General features: G+C 48.1%; 8 protein-coding genes across 8 annotated transcripts; 1 reads left to right on the top strand and 7 right to left on the bottom strand.

Annotated features, from left to right (window-relative positions):
- Positions 1 to 135: 135 nt before the first annotated feature.
- On the bottom strand, positions 136 to 1,886 carry GGS25DRAFT_501814 (uncharacterized protein). The gene is made up of 2 exons (XM_049261961.1): positions 1,564 to 1,886; positions 136 to 1,502 (listed from the first exon to the last, which is right to left on the bottom strand). The coding sequence occupies exons 1-2, from the start codon at positions 1,711 to 1,713 to the stop codon at positions 396 to 398; spliced, it is 1,257 nt and encodes a 418-aa protein (XP_049113524.1). The 5' UTR covers positions 1,714 to 1,886; the 3' UTR covers positions 136 to 395.
- A 111-nt stretch (positions 1,887 to 1,997) lies between these two features.
- GGS25DRAFT_501808 (RTA1 like protein) lies at positions 1,998 to 3,841 on the bottom strand. Its single transcript, XM_049261960.1, has 3 exons — positions 3,352 to 3,841; positions 2,556 to 3,292; positions 1,998 to 2,410 (listed from the first exon to the last, which is right to left on the bottom strand). Exons 1-2 carry the CDS (start codon positions 3,521 to 3,523, stop codon positions 2,562 to 2,564), a joined length of 903 nt encoding a protein of 300 aa, XP_049113523.1. The 5' UTR covers positions 3,524 to 3,841; the 3' UTR covers positions 1,998 to 2,410; positions 2,556 to 2,561.
- An 803-nt stretch (positions 3,842 to 4,644) lies between these two features.
- On the bottom strand, positions 4,645 to 5,815 carry GGS25DRAFT_533620 (uncharacterized protein; the record flags this gene model as incomplete). Its single annotated transcript, XM_049265694.1, has 3 exons — positions 5,139 to 5,815; positions 4,859 to 5,077; positions 4,645 to 4,800 (listed from the first exon to the last, which is right to left on the bottom strand). Exons 1-3 carry the CDS (start codon positions 5,349 to 5,351, stop codon positions 4,645 to 4,647), a joined length of 588 nt encoding a protein of 195 aa, XP_049113522.1. The 5' UTR covers positions 5,352 to 5,815.
- A 1,689-nt stretch (positions 5,816 to 7,504) lies between these two features.
- On the bottom strand, positions 7,505 to 8,856 carry GGS25DRAFT_501801 (UPF0041-domain-containing protein). The gene is made up of 2 exons (XM_049261959.1): positions 8,443 to 8,856; positions 7,505 to 8,373 (listed from the first exon to the last, which is right to left on the bottom strand). The coding sequence occupies exons 1-2, from the start codon at positions 8,640 to 8,642 to the stop codon at positions 8,079 to 8,081; spliced, it is 495 nt and encodes a 164-aa protein (XP_049113521.1). The 5' UTR covers positions 8,643 to 8,856; the 3' UTR covers positions 7,505 to 8,078.
- A 311-nt stretch (positions 8,857 to 9,167) lies between these two features.
- Positions 9,168 to 9,669, top strand: GGS25DRAFT_524226 (NADH dehydrogenase, alpha subcomplex, subunit 2; the record flags this gene model as incomplete). The annotated part of the gene is made up of 4 exons (XM_049264561.1): positions 9,168 to 9,253; positions 9,329 to 9,435; positions 9,501 to 9,533; positions 9,608 to 9,669. 4 exons carry the CDS (start codon positions 9,168 to 9,170, stop codon positions 9,667 to 9,669), a joined length of 288 nt encoding a protein of 95 aa, XP_049113520.1.
- Positions 9,670 to 9,815: 146 nt separating this feature from the next.
- On the bottom strand, positions 9,816 to 11,955 carry GGS25DRAFT_395928 (uncharacterized protein). Its single transcript, XM_049258384.1, has one exon. It carries the CDS (start codon positions 11,795 to 11,797, stop codon positions 9,992 to 9,994), a length of 1,806 nt encoding a protein of 601 aa, XP_049113519.1. The 5' UTR covers positions 11,798 to 11,955; the 3' UTR covers positions 9,816 to 9,991.
- Positions 11,956 to 12,583: 628 nt separating this feature from the next.
- GGS25DRAFT_501798 (uncharacterized protein) lies at positions 12,584 to 13,111 on the bottom strand. The gene is made up of 2 exons (XM_049261958.1): positions 12,757 to 13,111; positions 12,584 to 12,706 (listed from the first exon to the last, which is right to left on the bottom strand). Exons 1-2 carry the CDS (start codon positions 13,088 to 13,090, stop codon positions 12,675 to 12,677), a joined length of 366 nt encoding a protein of 121 aa, XP_049113518.1. The 5' UTR covers positions 13,091 to 13,111; the 3' UTR covers positions 12,584 to 12,674.
- Positions 13,112 to 14,027: 916 nt separating this feature from the next.
- On the bottom strand, positions 14,028 to 15,202 carry GGS25DRAFT_501795 (DUF1687-domain-containing protein). The gene is made up of 3 exons (XM_049261957.1): positions 14,858 to 15,202; positions 14,473 to 14,787; positions 14,028 to 14,401 (listed from the first exon to the last, which is right to left on the bottom strand). Exons 1-3 carry the CDS (start codon positions 14,867 to 14,869, stop codon positions 14,309 to 14,311), a joined length of 420 nt encoding a protein of 139 aa, XP_049113517.1. The 5' UTR covers positions 14,870 to 15,202; the 3' UTR covers positions 14,028 to 14,308.
- Positions 15,203 to 15,206: the final 4 nt, after the last annotated feature.

The raw sequence follows: 15,206 nt of genomic DNA, 5'->3' as shown, positions 1-15,206 counted from the left end.
TATGGATCAGTCTACTTGTGAAACGGTCGGTACTGGGACATGAACACTTTGAAGATTTTGTGATGAACATGCCCACTAGGTACACAACAATGTGCAAATCAATGCCCAATCAATGATACACAGCAGGTTCCATCATCGATTATAATGAATTATAATATTTATTTAGGTCTAGCAGAGTAGGTATTTTCCCTCTAGGATAACCAGAACGCCCCTTGAACCAAAAAGGGGGGTTTCTAACCTACATACATGCATGCATGCCTAACCTACAGTAGTACCCAGTACTTGATCTTAACCGTCACAAAGCCAGCCTCAGCTAACAAAGAAACAAATACACGAACCGACCGGCCATTCCTGAACACCACTAAATTGTTAATCCTATATCCCCAATCCCAGCATCACGTACCCGCACTCGTCATCGCCTCCGGCCAATCCAGCCACTCCTGCCACCTCTCATCCAGATGCAGCCGAATATTCCGCACCAACAGCTGTCCCGCGTTCCCAATGATCCAGAGTTCGCGGAACATGTGCAGCGGGATGCAGTAGTACGACAGGACGATGAGCGCCTCGGGCGCGCTCTCGGCGACCAGCCGGTGGAAGTCGCGCTTGATGGTGACGGGCCAGGAGACGAGGGACAGGAACATGAGGGCCGGCAGGTCGGCCTGCGGCACCTTCCCGTCGATGCGGTTGAAGAACCACTGGATCCGGCCGAGCGCGTGCTCGCACGTCGCCTTCTCGCCGTCGTCGAGCGTCTCCGAGCCGCGGATGCAGCGCTTGAGATTCGCGGTGTGCGAGCCGGACTCGGTGTGCTCGACCACCTTGGCGTTCTCGAGGATCATGTGGCCCATCTGCGACTGCAGCAGCAGGGGCCATGCTTCTCGTGTGACGGCGCTGACCTGGTAGTGCAGGTGCATGTAGCGGAGGAACTGGTCCAGGAAGCTGTGGGTGTCGGAGGACTCCTTGCACTCCGAGAGGGTGTGCATGGTCATGAGCCAGGAGAAGATCATGACGGCCATGCAGTTTTCCTCGGTGACTTTGGTCATTTCGCAGTTGAAGATCCTTAGCGCGTTGGTCTGCAGGCCTACGGCCTGGTGCCGGTAGAAACGCGCCTTGGCGGGGTTGATGTGGGCGAGATGGAGAGCGGAGAAGGCGAGCAGCTCGTTCATCAGGTAGGGGCAGGACATGGCGATGTCAGCGAACATGGCAAAGGAGACATTGTTGCTAGGGTTGTCCGACATGGGGGGCAGGTCGAAGTCACTGTTGGTAGCGTGGTAAAAGAGTTCTAACTGAGTCATGTTGGCGTCCGGGATAACCGGGGAGTCATCGCCCGGGCTATTGGGGGAGGCCTGGTAAGATGATTCTGATTGAAGTAAAGGGGGTTGCGGGCTGGAGGAAGAAGACCCTGGGCTGCTGCAGGGGACCGGAAGATTGGGTTGCGATGACAGATATGAGCAATGCCTCTCGCTGATTGAGCAGTTCCCGCAGGATGGCCGGCCCTCATCGCACTGGTATGGCACATTTCAGAAAGATACTACCGAAGTGGTGGTGTTGTTGTCTATCTCATACCTTGATATGCCTTCGCTTGCATTCGGCACAGCCAGCACGGGATTTCCGATGGGCACGGCGGGTCTTTATATCATATTCCATGTGGACCTCATATACGGGAGCGAGATGCTGTGTGTAAGTATTGGTGTATGTCAAGTGTGTATATTTCATGTAGGTGATTGCAGATGGTAGTATATTAAATAATACTACATGTATGTAAGAAAGGTATGCAAGTGCACAGCACTATGATGAGATAGATGGAAATGGAGATAGTCAAGTGTGGCGGAGCATTATTTACATATTATTTTATTATTTGCATAGTATGTATTGTACAATACAATACAATAATACCATTCGTAACTTGCAGTGCCATGCGGGAAGGAGTCAAGGGTACGAGACTAAGCCCCGCTCCGAGCGACCCTTCAGGACAGTAGCAACCAAGATATCAAGTTTTATGTAACTAAATATTTGGAAAGTACGAAATATTTATAATTAATCCGAATCTTTTCTTTGTACAAAGTAGTGACATGTGGTGACATAGCTACTTTGACCTCTTTTAAGGCTGGTATTAAGGTTTAAACTACCAAGTATTGTCGAATCACACGCCAGACTAGATACTGAAGCATGAAATAGTACGGACGGTAACCTTTATCCGTTAGATCAACTAATGCACCTCCAATGGTCCCCCTACTACCTAGGTCCCCCATATGCCGAAATCAACTAGCTGAACGAGATTCCAGAAGACTTTACGAGCCGGGTAGATGGTTGAGCCGAATTTGCTAGTTAACATCATCTGATGATGGAGAGTAGATGCCGGGTCTAGACTGAACTTACACTGCCAGCTATCCAGGCTAGGGTCCCATCTTAGGTATGTATCTATTTATATACTTGAACACCTACATCCAAGTTTATACCTGTACATATCTCGGGTTTGTAAATGTAAAGGGGAAAGTAATGAACAAAAAAGAAATGAAAGGAGAACATAGCCATTCTCATCCTGATTATCATCCCAGACCGACCTATCGAGACACAATCCGACCCTTATCATCGAGTGCCACGTCCGAGAACTCGTTCTGGCCTTGTTCTGCAAGATGGATATCCGTGCCCGCAGAGTTCGTACTTAATAGGCTTTGGTGACTCGGTCTCAGGTTGTTGGGGTACCAGACAATGAAGATAAGCATAACTGCCGCCATGAGAACCGAATCGAACACGTAGAGGGTCCACTCGTTGCTGAGGAGGTATCCATTCTGGCCCGTGGCAAACTCGATCACCCTGAAGATGCTTCGGATCATAATGAGGATGCTCACCCCGTAGAGCATATACATGCTCGCCTTCCAGCCCACCGCTTCGTAGAGTATCGCGTCGACCTTTTCCCTTTGGTACCGAGTCTGGAATAGGACGGCGGTGACGATGAAGAGGCCGAACATGAGGAGCTGGATGATCAGACCCCCCACTATAATCTTCTCCCCCATGGCCGCGCTGTCTCCTTTGGCCATGAGGCCCGCGCCTCCACCTTGCACCCAGAAGGAAATCACATCGCCCGCCACAAAAACCTTGGTCAAGATGCCGACGCGAATGAGCGAGTATGATTCACCGCGCACGGCACGGATGATGCGGCCAAGGACCATGTATATCGACGCGGCGAAGAGGAGTGGCGGTAGGAGAATCATCAGGTTCTGGACGATGTAAACCGGAAGCTGTCCGGTATGGGAGTACGCTACGGCTCGGGCACAGTAACCTATTACTTCCACTTTGCGGGTGTTAGTGTTTGTCTTTGCATCTAAGGTGCCCCTTAAAAAGGTTACGTACTAATTCCCCCTATTATGAACGGCAAGCAGAACCATAACTTCGTTTTGAAGAGCCGATAAGTATGGATTCCGGTGAGAGCAGCGAAGATGATGGCGAAGATTATGGCGGCGGGTATGGATGGGAGGTATTTCCATAGGTAGTAGCCACCCTTGTAAGGCTCGAGTTGGACCATCGTGACTGGGAGGTGTTGGTGTATGGGATTCAACTTTTGTAGGCACGCTCGCTCAGGATTTGGTAGGTTTTGCGGGCGTAAGTATTGCCAATTTAATATACAATTCAAAAAGAAACCAGAAAGACAAGAAAGAGATGCTGTATATCGAACATCCTGTACATGTTGAGCGAAGAAGTCTCTATATAACTACCTAGTACCAGTCCATTTTCCTGCGTGAGAAAATTATTCTGACTCGGTCATCGTCTAACACCTACCTCCACTACATCGATATCCGCGTATCTCCAAACATCAAATCTAATGGAAATCGTTAAAAAGAATTGGCCCCCGAAAAATGATCTGAATCACGGCCCGCATGCTAAGCTTTGGTGTGATAAACTGACATCAAGTCGCCAACGATTGTATTCAGGTACCAGCCAATCAGCCGCTGTCCTATACGCGGATAGGCTCTTGATGGGGACCCAGGTGGGCCAAGATGTACATTTTAAGCTTGCTTTGGCCCTTTTGGGACCCCGTTTGGGGCTGAAGGGGCTTCTAGACTTTACTGAAACTGGAAATGCCCGACCAATCAAAGGGCGATGGTTCCGCGTATAGATGCTTGACTAAAGTTGACTTGGCTTAACGCCTTCATCGACGATATCTATCGAGTCCGAGTCATGAAGAGGAGCTATGTTAGCCACGTGACACATGAACAACATCAGTGGCATTGGCTGATAGAGGGCTGTGTACAGTGTCAACTCATAGTGTATCTGAAGACCTATACCGTGTGGCATATTTCAGTCGGTTCAAATCCCTTAACATTCCAACAATTCAATTTTCCCTTAATTTGACTCCTAGGCTAATTCATGAGTTGTGCTGCCTCAGGGTCCCCACGTGACTTATTACAGTCGCACTCCCGAGTCCTAGTTTGAGATGAAAGGTCAAAGACCTCGACCACAAGGTTGATTGCGTAGTCAGAAAATCGGAAATAAACAGAAAAAAAAAGCCACTATTTTGTTAAATCGATAACTAAGTAAGGCTGATTGTGTTCATCGATGTCGTAGCTAAAACATGCTGTAGGTAATACCTGGAGGCAGATCTATCCCTCAACCCCTTCAAAGAAGCCATCCCTTTCGAATCGATTTTCACCCCTCCCAGTACTGCTCGCCCTGGCTGCGGCAGGTTCCAACGACACAGTAAAAGCCACCACCGGCGTTGTTCTTGTTGGGGGAAGAAATCTCCGATCTGCCGCTGGCTCTGAAGCCAGTGCATTGGTTGAGCGAGCCCGTCTTGACCTTGTACTATAGCGTCTGTTAGTATGTGGCTCCCGTGAAGGATATGGAAACAGCCGCTGCTTACGTTCGTGTGCGCAATCTTCTGCCAGATGCAAATACTGTCCCCGGGACCACCCATGCAGGTGTACTGGTTACCAGTGCTCCAACTCATGCTGACATCGAAGCCGCCCGTGATCCACTGGGTAACTGCAGTACCCGTGGAGATAGACCAGCCGATGGTGTACGAAGTGCTCTGAGACTCGCCAACGCTGCAGCCGTTTTCGGGGTCGCAGGTCAAGACTTGCTATCGTGGGGGGTTAGCACGGGATCTTCGACGCGGGAATCTTTGGAAGTAGGTATCTTACACTGAGCTGCTTGTGCAGATATCGCTGGCGCGGGGAGCCATTTCCATCAAGTTTGGTGGCAGCGGTCCAGACGCCACAAGCGCCTTGACGTCCTTCGAGGGTGGCGAGGACTTGGGCGTGTTCGTTGACACTGTCTGCAGGAGCAGGGACAGGCGATGCGGCTGCGAGTCCGCAGAGGGTTAAAACCGTGGAAACAACGGCGAAGAACTTCATGGTGGCGAGTTAGATTCGGAATGGTGCGAATGCAATGGGTAAATCTTGGATTCGATTCGAGGTGTTGACTTGAGAGTGTAGCTTCGGATTGGGAAGTTGTTGGAACCAGAAAGTCGGCAAAGCTGCCCTCTCTTTATACTTGTATTCTCATCCCGACAAGATAGATCATGAAGGATTTTGATGGGCGTCGGTGAGCTACGTCGTAGGCAGTCGCATACGACTGTATTCCCTTTCACTATCTTCCATCGTCATTACAAGTTACCAGCCTTAGGTAGTTGGTCAGTGTGTCTTCGAAGAGGTGTAACAAGAAGGTGCTTCCTTCAAATCAGGCAGCATGATTATTTCCGAGTACTAGTTCGCTGCACCAAGATCCTCAAAAATAGCCTTGCCTTGTCTTGAATTTTCGGGGTTTTTTTTTCCTGACTTCCTATATCACTAAATAGAAGCCTGGTGCAACAACATGCCGCCGATCTTTACTCGGTGTACTAATCTTAGACGAACTCTACCCGCATTAGGCATAACTACCTGTGTAGCCTGTCCACTAACTCGGGAACGTCTCTCAATGCCCCCATATTAATACTCCATATCACCCGCTACTCCAGTCTGGGGTTATGTGGAATTAGATCCGTTATTCGTCTGGGAACAGGAATAGCCTCCTCGGTGAAGCCTGAACATCTCTGCATCCATATACAATAGCTTACCTGTTTGGTGGTTGATCGACATCTGTAAGGACCATAGTGTTGTGCTATGGCACCAAAGCAACTCCAGCTTTCTCGCTTAAGAATACTCGATAGAGACTTGACTCTAAGTAGGTAAGCTTTGCGTAGGGGATGCCTAATAGAAGTGACGTCAACTAATGGGATGTAGGGTAGAAAGCTATAATACGTATTTACTGAGGAAGTATATTGCGAGATCCAATTAACCTTAGGCAGCTATTCACCCCAGCTCATTCTATTAAAGGGACTAGAATAGCCAATTACGTCTTTGGCCTTTCGACTGTAACAATCTCGCAGGGCTACGGACAAGCCGACGTCCTTTTCTATTCTAGCTACCAAATCAAATCGAATGCTTGAAAGTTATGATTTGCCGAGCCCCATTCTCAGTAAGTTTGCAATATGATGCCCATGGTGGAAGAGTATGAACCTCCATATGATGGCCTCTCAAGTAGAGCAGCAAGCTAGATCCGGCGGTGGTCAATCCACATCTCCCTGACAGACTAGACAGCACGAATATATCCTCTCCATGGAGAAGACAACTACCGGAGTGGATGGCTGACACCTTCGGTACCTATTCAAGACAAGGCTATAACAGGGCAATCATAACGCAAGTGTATACCTTCGGGAGTGAGTAAACGGATCACTCACGCCTAACCTGGCAGAGATGGTATCCAACCAACATCTACGTTGGGGAAGAGTGAATTCAGTCTGCCAAGTTACTGTTTTCTACCCTAGCGAGAATAGGAAGCGCATCGGATGCTTTAAGCATACGATGTTTGAAAGGGAGAAAGGAAAAAGGGAGAGAAGTGTTTCTCCATAAACTCCTTACTAGTCCGCTCGCTCACGTATATCTCCACGAGGAAGGTAGGATGCTGTGTACAGCAGTCTCAGCATTGACCAAGACAAAGATGGCTACCTACTTATATGGAGCACTAGCCAGAACAAGGAGGGACTCTTGTATATGCAGCCTCCGTAGTCTTTGAAGTGGTGCTAGATATTCCCCTTGCTCAATAACGATGTAGTTCCGGATCTTCTTGTTTTCGCCTCGTGACGCATATGAAGGATGCGCCGGTGTGGTAATGCGGATGTACCTGCAGAGTCAGGCTCCTAAGTTCCCGATGAGTGGAAAGTGGCTTTGGAGTAGGGCGATACTTATATTTGTAGTCAACCACTGATAGTATAGTCCCCTTAAATTGTAGTGTTTCCGTTACATATCTTTACCTTCTTGGTCATATACCCCTATTAATATACCTCAGAAGAACTTACTAGAAAGATGAGAGTTAACTCTTGAGCTTTTGGGGGTGTACCCCTTTGTGTAATGATGATATTCTGACAATCGAAGGAGGGCTGTTGCGTTATTACTGGTCCCGAACTATGAACCTGCAATTAGCCGACGATAATTGACAGACTCAACAACGTGACGTAGACTTCGGCTGCCTTGAAAAGAATCTATAAAAGGTCTGGTGTTTCGGATGCTAAAGAGAGCTCACCCTGATCTAGACTCGGTAAAGCTATATCGAGCCCTATTCTTACAATTATTGGCTAGCGTGGTGTGTTGTTGAATGGTGGTGGCTAGCTATTGTAAGCACATGACTACCTAGGTAGACAGTTCATATTCAAGACGTAAGACTCCTTCACATAGCCACTCGTCAAAGGAAAGCTGCAGGCGATCTCTATGTTGAATTCAAGCAATGCATCATGCAATAACGACAATGTACTAACTAGTACAAGTACAAGGAAGCCTCTCCTCCCCACATTCGCCATGCCACCATGATCAACAAGAGAAACCAACTATATCCCTCTACCCTTAAGGTAAAACAGCTTGTATAGGTTTCGGCAAGCTGTAGTCGACAGTAATGGCTGAATGGAACGATCGACTCCAACTCAGCCAACTGACATTGAGTAAGCGTTATGCCTTGTGTATCAATAGCATCCCATTCGAATCCCTTAGGAACTTGACGTCACATCACACCTCTTCTCTTTATTTTTATTTTTTTCATTCAGCCTTGCTTCATGGCTTGGTAGCTTCCTTTACCTCAGCAACCTTCTCCTCTGCTGCAGCGGGGAGGTTCTTTTGCGAGCGGCGATACAAGAAGATTCGGCCGAGCTGAGTAAGACCGACACAGCCGAGGAAGAAGTTGACGGCGGCGAGAAGGTGGTTCTTGGGAGTGATAACAAAGCACCAGCGAGTCCAGATAAGGCCGGTAGCAGTCAGAGCACCGTTCTGGGTCAGGGATAGCTTTTCAGCTGGGCGCGCGAAGTCGGAGATGCCTGCTATTACGATTGCCCACTTCATTACCGGTGCCCTATACGTGTTCAGCGGATTGTGTCGTGATGTATGTACCTAAAGGCCAGCATTTGTGTAGTAGACTTACCAGAAGTGAACTGTCTTGAAACCGACAGGGCTGTTCCACATGCGCTGGATCCAGGATTGGGTGGCAGCCTCACCAGTGGGAGCAGTGCTCGCGAATCGCCGTCCGGTCTTCAAAGGGATATTATGACGAAAGACGGCGCGTGAGGCAGATTGTTGGAATACCGGCCGGGCGGCGCGGAAGAGGGTAGTTGTTGCGGGCATTTTCTCGGTTTTCTTTTCAGGAATTGGGTTGTCGGTCGAGGGTATTCTGGATTGGTACAGTTGAGGTAATTGATGGAAGTGGGAGGACCTAACCTAGGTGGTTGTTCACGATAGAGTCACTCTAACTATGTAATTGCAAAAAAACGTTGAAGGTTCCGATAATGGGATAATTCGATAAATTACTAAATTTACCTATCAGTTGGATCAGTTGGGGCTGTCCGGAGCCAAGATCTCTCATAAGGCGGGACCGTTGGGACATGGATCTTATCTGCATAATAGTTAACTAGGTTAGGTAACATAGTATGTCCCCACGTACTTAATAGGTATTAGCGTGGCCTGCATTTTATGCATCTCTGGATAGGCATTTTATGCATAATCGACGTCAATTCATCAACTTTCGTCTTTCAACTTTCATCGTCGATGCCGAAGCTTCGCATTCAACAGCTACCCGCATACTAGCTGTATATCAGACATCCACATCCAGTACTAGCAGTGGTAATCGCTGTCAAACCACCATTCACAACCATGTCGGCCAAATATGCCTTCACAAATACCCTGAAGGAGGTTCGCTTCCTATTCTGCCACACTGGAGAGGGTAGTGCTGCTGTCAGGTGAGCAATAATTCCATTTAACTAGGTACCTAGCGTCCATACAAACACAGAAACTAACCACTGTCTGATATGTAGGTCATTTATCACGAGAGCATACCCTACGATGAAGAAGAACAATCCCCAAACCCCGATCCTCATCCGAGAAGCGTCCGGCATATTACCCAAGGTCTATGCGAGATATGGTATGTCCAATACAAGCAAATATTTTACGATGGAGAGTGGATTGCTAATGAATTATGGCCAACAGAGTTCGGAAAGGAGACAAGCAAGTCATTAGAAGGTATGGAATACCCTTGTTGATAATGGGCATGGAGGTTGAAGAAACAAGTCCAAACTAACATCAATCTACCATAGGACTCACAGACAAGGAAATCGAGGATACCGTTACACAATTAGTCAAAAATGCAGCAGCATGATACATTCAACTAATCTCTGGGGGGTTGAGAAGTAAGTACTGCTATATCTTCGCAACGAAGATTGTGAATATACCATCAACAAGTGTGTCCAGTCTACGCTTTATCGTGATTATATCAGGACCTGACGAGGAACCATAAGGACCTACACTGTATTTATGTTGCATTCACATTATGATTAATAGGAAGTCAATGCCTTATTACGTTCAAGAATACCAATTGTCTTTTCCTTTGCCCTATCAACCTAATCACAATTATTCCTTCCAATCCTCCAAGTTCATGCGAGTAACGGCTACATCAAAGCCCACCTCGCCATCCCACATATCTAGTCCCCCTTTCGGCCATCACCAGGTTTTGGACCTTGGTGATTCTTCCCCTTCCTAGCGTTCTCTCTGCCAGCAAGTCCGGACCAAGTGGCCCTTCCCCTTGCTGGCCGCGATGATGGAGGCATATGAGGTTGGGGTACTTGCGGCGGTCTAGACGTGCCTTGATTCGGAGGTTGAGAGGTCGTGGCCTGGCCATCCGGCACACCACCGCTTCCCTTTCCCTGTGCGGGTTGAGCCTTTGGGGGCGGGCCAGATGGCGCAGGATTGGCGAATTTGGGTGGTCCTTTCGCCCACGCGTTAAATTTTGGCCGCGATTCGGTCAACGTAGTAGTAGGCCGATGCCCATCTTTCGATGAGAGAGTCGGCATTGTCGCCTGGGCCAGGAAACTCCGAGCCCCTTGTCGTATTTGTTGAAGGTTATCGCGGGCTCGTCGTCGTACCGATTCAGGGGTGCGTGGTGTTGCCGTCTTCTGGTCCGAAAATTTCTTGTTGTGGACTGAACCACTCTTATCTTGGCCATTCTTTGGCCCATAGAAGACATCAGCCCCATGCCGGGAATGAGAAGACCCCGGCATGGGGCTCGATGCTTCTGTGGCCTTCCCTAGCAATTTCTTCACGCTTGGTGAAGTTATGCTTCCTTGTCTCTGCTTCCATTTTCGCTCCCGCGGCTCCGAAGTTTTGCTTCGCAGATTTCGGTCTAGAGGACTCCCTTCTGCCGTGGACCCGAACACGTCGTCTTCCATGGCTAACCCCGGGTTTCTGGAAACCTTTCTGCGAAGCTTCTTGTTACTGCGCTTCAGCAGTGGTACGGTGTAGGATGGCACGGAGCCATGAACAGACCCGGGTTGGTCTTGGAATGGGTCCGACGGTGTCTTGCTCTGGCCCTGTTGGCCTTTTTGTTTTCTGGGGGTGTGCGTGGCCGCATTCTGAGGGACATGATCGTTTCGATGGTCCCGGAGCCAAGATTCGGGTGATTGGTATATGACGGTGGTTAGAAATTCTTGGGATTGGGGGTGGAGCGGTGGTGATGGTATTCTTCTGCTTCTTCTGGGACCGTGCCTTCGTCTTTCCTGTTCCCTTTGCGTCAGCTTACTATTATTGAAGATGGAATCACGATTCTTCGTTGAGGAAAAAGGACTTACCGGTATTTCAGATTGGCTATACGCAAAGTCCCGAATTATCGGGCGTGCATTGGAGGGTGCGTCTTCCCAGCCAACGGGGAGAGGTCCATCAGGACCTGCTGGTCCTATGATGGTAGGTTTTGGAGGTTGATATTTCTTAGTGAGGGGTGTTGGGCAAGTGTTTGAGTTTTGTGTCTGCGTTGTAGGATGTGGGTCTCGCTTATCCTTCTCCTTTCCGTCTGCCTTAGGGTTTCCTTTCTTTGGAGTCTCTCCGGTGACTGTGCTATGATGCTCTGTCTTTGAGCTTAAATTTTTTCCACCCAGACTTGCAGATTTTATAGTTCGAGCGCCCTTCTTATCCTTAGGCGATAGAACTTCCTGTATTGTGGGCAGTCTCACTGTTGGGACCTCCTGGGATCCAGCGGAATCAGGAGACATAAAAGATCTCGATTGGATGCCAGACGACCCATCAACAACTCCTACAGGTTCGGCCACAGGGCCAGCGTGCGACGGAAACGGTTGTCCTATCCCAGAAACATACAAGTCTGGTTGTATGCCTGGGCCGTTCGATAGTTGATACATAACTTCTTGAGGTGGGGGTGCGAGTCGGGAGTATTGGTAACCGGTACGTAAGGTTACTCTCATAGGCAAACTGGATATCTCTCGTAGAATCATTAGGTCCATCTCTTGTCTAGCTTCGTATGCGGATTGCACATCAGTAAATCTAAGGAGAATTCTGTTAGCAGGACGATACACATGGCAATATCAGAGGGTGGGGTTGGGAAATCACTTACTTGACGTGCACACCTGCATTGTTCAAATACAGTACCACTTCTTCGATAGTACCAAATCTTGAAAACGCGGCCGAGATCAAGCGTCCTGTCATCTCATTAAATCTTGTGTGATTTTGATCGAAGGCTATGTAGATGCTCTGGTTCTCGTTCTGGCAACTAGAGCATTTGCATAGCAAGTTAATGTTAGGGTGAGGGCGTTGAAGCGGCCCTTGCTCGAAAGGTCTTGCATTGTTCCCACTCATGTCGACGTTCATATGCTGATAATATGGCCATGGCATCCCGTATGGCATCTGGGTAGAAAATGCTCCTTGGAAGTTTCTTGGGTTAGTCGCAGGGGGTTGGTTGGGCCATATGTTACCTCCGTGGGTGTGCTTGCTGAACACCGAGGTTGGGCCATGGACAGGGTCAAAACCAGCAGCTTGCCATGTTCCGTCTGAGCTTCTCTTATCACTGGCCTTGTGGGCGGATATATCTCGTATTGTCTGAGGTGCCTGGCTGGAATGACTTCCAGGTTCATTATAGCCAGCAGGGTTTGCCGGGTTCTCGGACACAGGACCAACAGACCGATCGGGCTCTGAAGGCAAAGCGCCTCCATCTAGTAGTTCATCGTTCAAGTTCTCTGATTGGGTGGGGGGTACTTCTGGTACAGGATGAGATGGCCCCGAACGGTTCGAAGGACCAGGCTGGCCAACCCAATTTGTGCCATTGGCAATCACAATGCCATTTACCACCTGAGTAGTTCTTGCTTCAGTTGCAGGAAGTTCATCCTATGAACCTCCAGCCGAAGCAGAGACAGCTCCTATTCACTGATCAGCAAATAAAGTAACAAGATGAAACCGATGTACTTACGCATACTTTCTTCGTTCGTCGTCACCGCAGCCGCCGAATACTCCGGGTTGGCAGAAGCAGGTGTGTTAATGGGCTCCAGAAGCTGGGCTGCCATCTCCCCTTCACGGGTAGCCTCATCATCATTCAAGTAGTAGTAGTACGAGTTCTCGAAATGCAAATGGTGGATCACATTCCACAAGTTCATCGCGCCCCAGGTGTAGATGTCGTAGGCGTCGAAGTACGTGTACAATCCATAGTATGACTCCAGAGGCTGGATGTGCTTACAGGTTAAGGGAAACTTGCCCCGAAGATGATCAGAGAACCGCTGGATAGTAGCAGCTGACCAGTATCGCATGCCGCGAGGGGAGTTGGAGTACACTCCTACATCGCGGAACTGGCTCCGACCATTGTTGGTGGAGAAGATAGCTGTGGCAGTAGATGGATCATAATTGTAAAAGAACCACATAGGCGGCTCGCCGTCACGGGTGTCATTCCAACCGTAGACAGCTGGGGAGGGAGGCATGCCAGCTGCATTGATGGCCTCCTCCAAGGTGAATTGGCTGTACTGTGGCGGCATATTTCCTTGTAATGAACTAGTGTTGTTAGCGAATTGATTTGGGATGTAGAGCGTGACTGAGAGATAGAAAGCGGCGAAGCTGATGGAAGTAGATTGATACGATTGAAATGACGAAAAAAAGAAACGGCGAGATTGTTTTTTTAATATGGTCACTAACAATAAGCGTCGCGTAGAGTGAGGATGAATGAGGATATCGAGAATAACGTAGGTGATTGTGATACGACTCCTGTGGGCGCCGAGGAAAAATAAAAAAAAACACTTACCAGTAACTAAGACGACGTATGATGTTATTATTGAGGGATGGTGTGTAGAAAGAAAGGAATGGTCGGTCTTGAGTGAGGTTTATGAATAGACAAGAGCAGTAATCAAATTGTGCGGATGTACAAAATTCGGAACGTGACGGCAAGTTGGAAGTGAAGAATTATGAAAGAAAAAAATTGAAAAAAAAAAAGAATGTGTGCTTAGAAAAGTTAAAAGGGTGTAAATAGATGGTTATGTATTCCGGCGGGTTGGCAGTGTGATAACTTAGGTGCGTAGGTGGCATCCACGGGTACCGAGCCTGGGGCATCTTTTCCAGGAACCCACAAGTTGCAAGGCAGAGCACCAAGATCCATAAGTACCTACGGTAAAAAAGGAATGAGCCTAAGGAGCGGTCCTACTATGTATGCTGACCATGTTAGATCCGAGTACCCTTATTTGGTACTTCCCGTCGACATATCTTATGAACTTATTGAATCAATAGTAACTTATATAAAATCCCATTTGGAACTGCCATGTGGGCACCTATGCTACAAAGAGAGGAGTAAGTTGTATACAGAGTGGTGTGGTAAGATGTATCAGTCCCATATAGCAGTTACTTGAAAAATGTGTTTTCATGATCCAGGTGAAGCGGGATAACTTCTTCACCACCCATGGGTACGTTACATAGAACCCCTATATCATTGGGTCGTTGATACCAAAGCGATGCCCACTGTTCGCACAGACAACAGGGAACATCTACTCCTTGCTGCTGGCCTGCTGTTGTAACATCTTAAGAATCTCTGACTCGTTATCGCTAGCGACTGCCTTGCCATTATTCCAATCGACAATCTATTTCTTGGTAAGTTTACAATAGATCGAGATATAAAAGGGGGGCGAGCAAGTGAGGAAGCATATCGTACCACTGGCCGTTGGAAGGTTTCACTATTCTCCCTAAACTTCTTTAGAGCCTCTTTCTCTGTCGACGCGCCATTGATGATGGAACCAATCTTGTTGGCTCCGACGTATTCTAGGATAGTCTTGAGTTGATCTTGAGTGGGGGGATCCTCAGTGATGTTTAATTCGAACTCTGGAAGTGCAGTCTGAGAGTCACTGGGCTTATCTTCAACCGATGTAGCGCCAGCTTTGGCAGACAAGCTGTTCATGACAGCCGCAGCTCTCATAGAAGCAGCAGAGCCTGTCTTGTGGAAGACGGTGACAATGTCTAGAGGTCTATGCTGCTGGCGCGTTAATTTATGGCCTCACTTTAGTATTTAGGTAGGTACTTAGTCTTGAGTTGGCACTTACAAAACGGAACATTGTGATGACCTTTTTCAAACCTTCTGATAACTGTTATATGAGTTTACAGGAGTTGAGGAAGGAAGAAGTAAAATGTATGTTGGCAAATAATGTTGTTGGATATATAGGATTAAGAGCTTTTGGGTGAAGTTGGAAGCTGCGGCAGCTGCCGTACATGAAGTGACGTCGAATTTGATTGCCCTAGGTACAGTCATATTACATACTACTAGGTACTATCTAGTAGTAGTACATAGTACCTAGTACCTAGTCTAGGAGCAAGTGGGGTGCAGTGGGTTCTCTGATTGGGCAAACAGGGCCTTAGGTTCAGTGTTCAAACCTTGAAGTTAAAGGGCGTTGC

Source organism: Hypoxylon fragiforme (genome assembly GCF_022984875.1).
Source record: "Hypoxylon fragiforme strain CBS 206.31 chromosome Unknown GGS25scaffold_8, whole genome shotgun sequence".
NCBI lineage: Eukaryota > Fungi > Ascomycota > Sordariomycetes > Xylariales > Hypoxylaceae > Hypoxylon > Hypoxylon fragiforme.
Note: the sequence above shows the minus strand (reverse complement) of the source record. Positions and strands in the feature narration are given on the sequence as shown.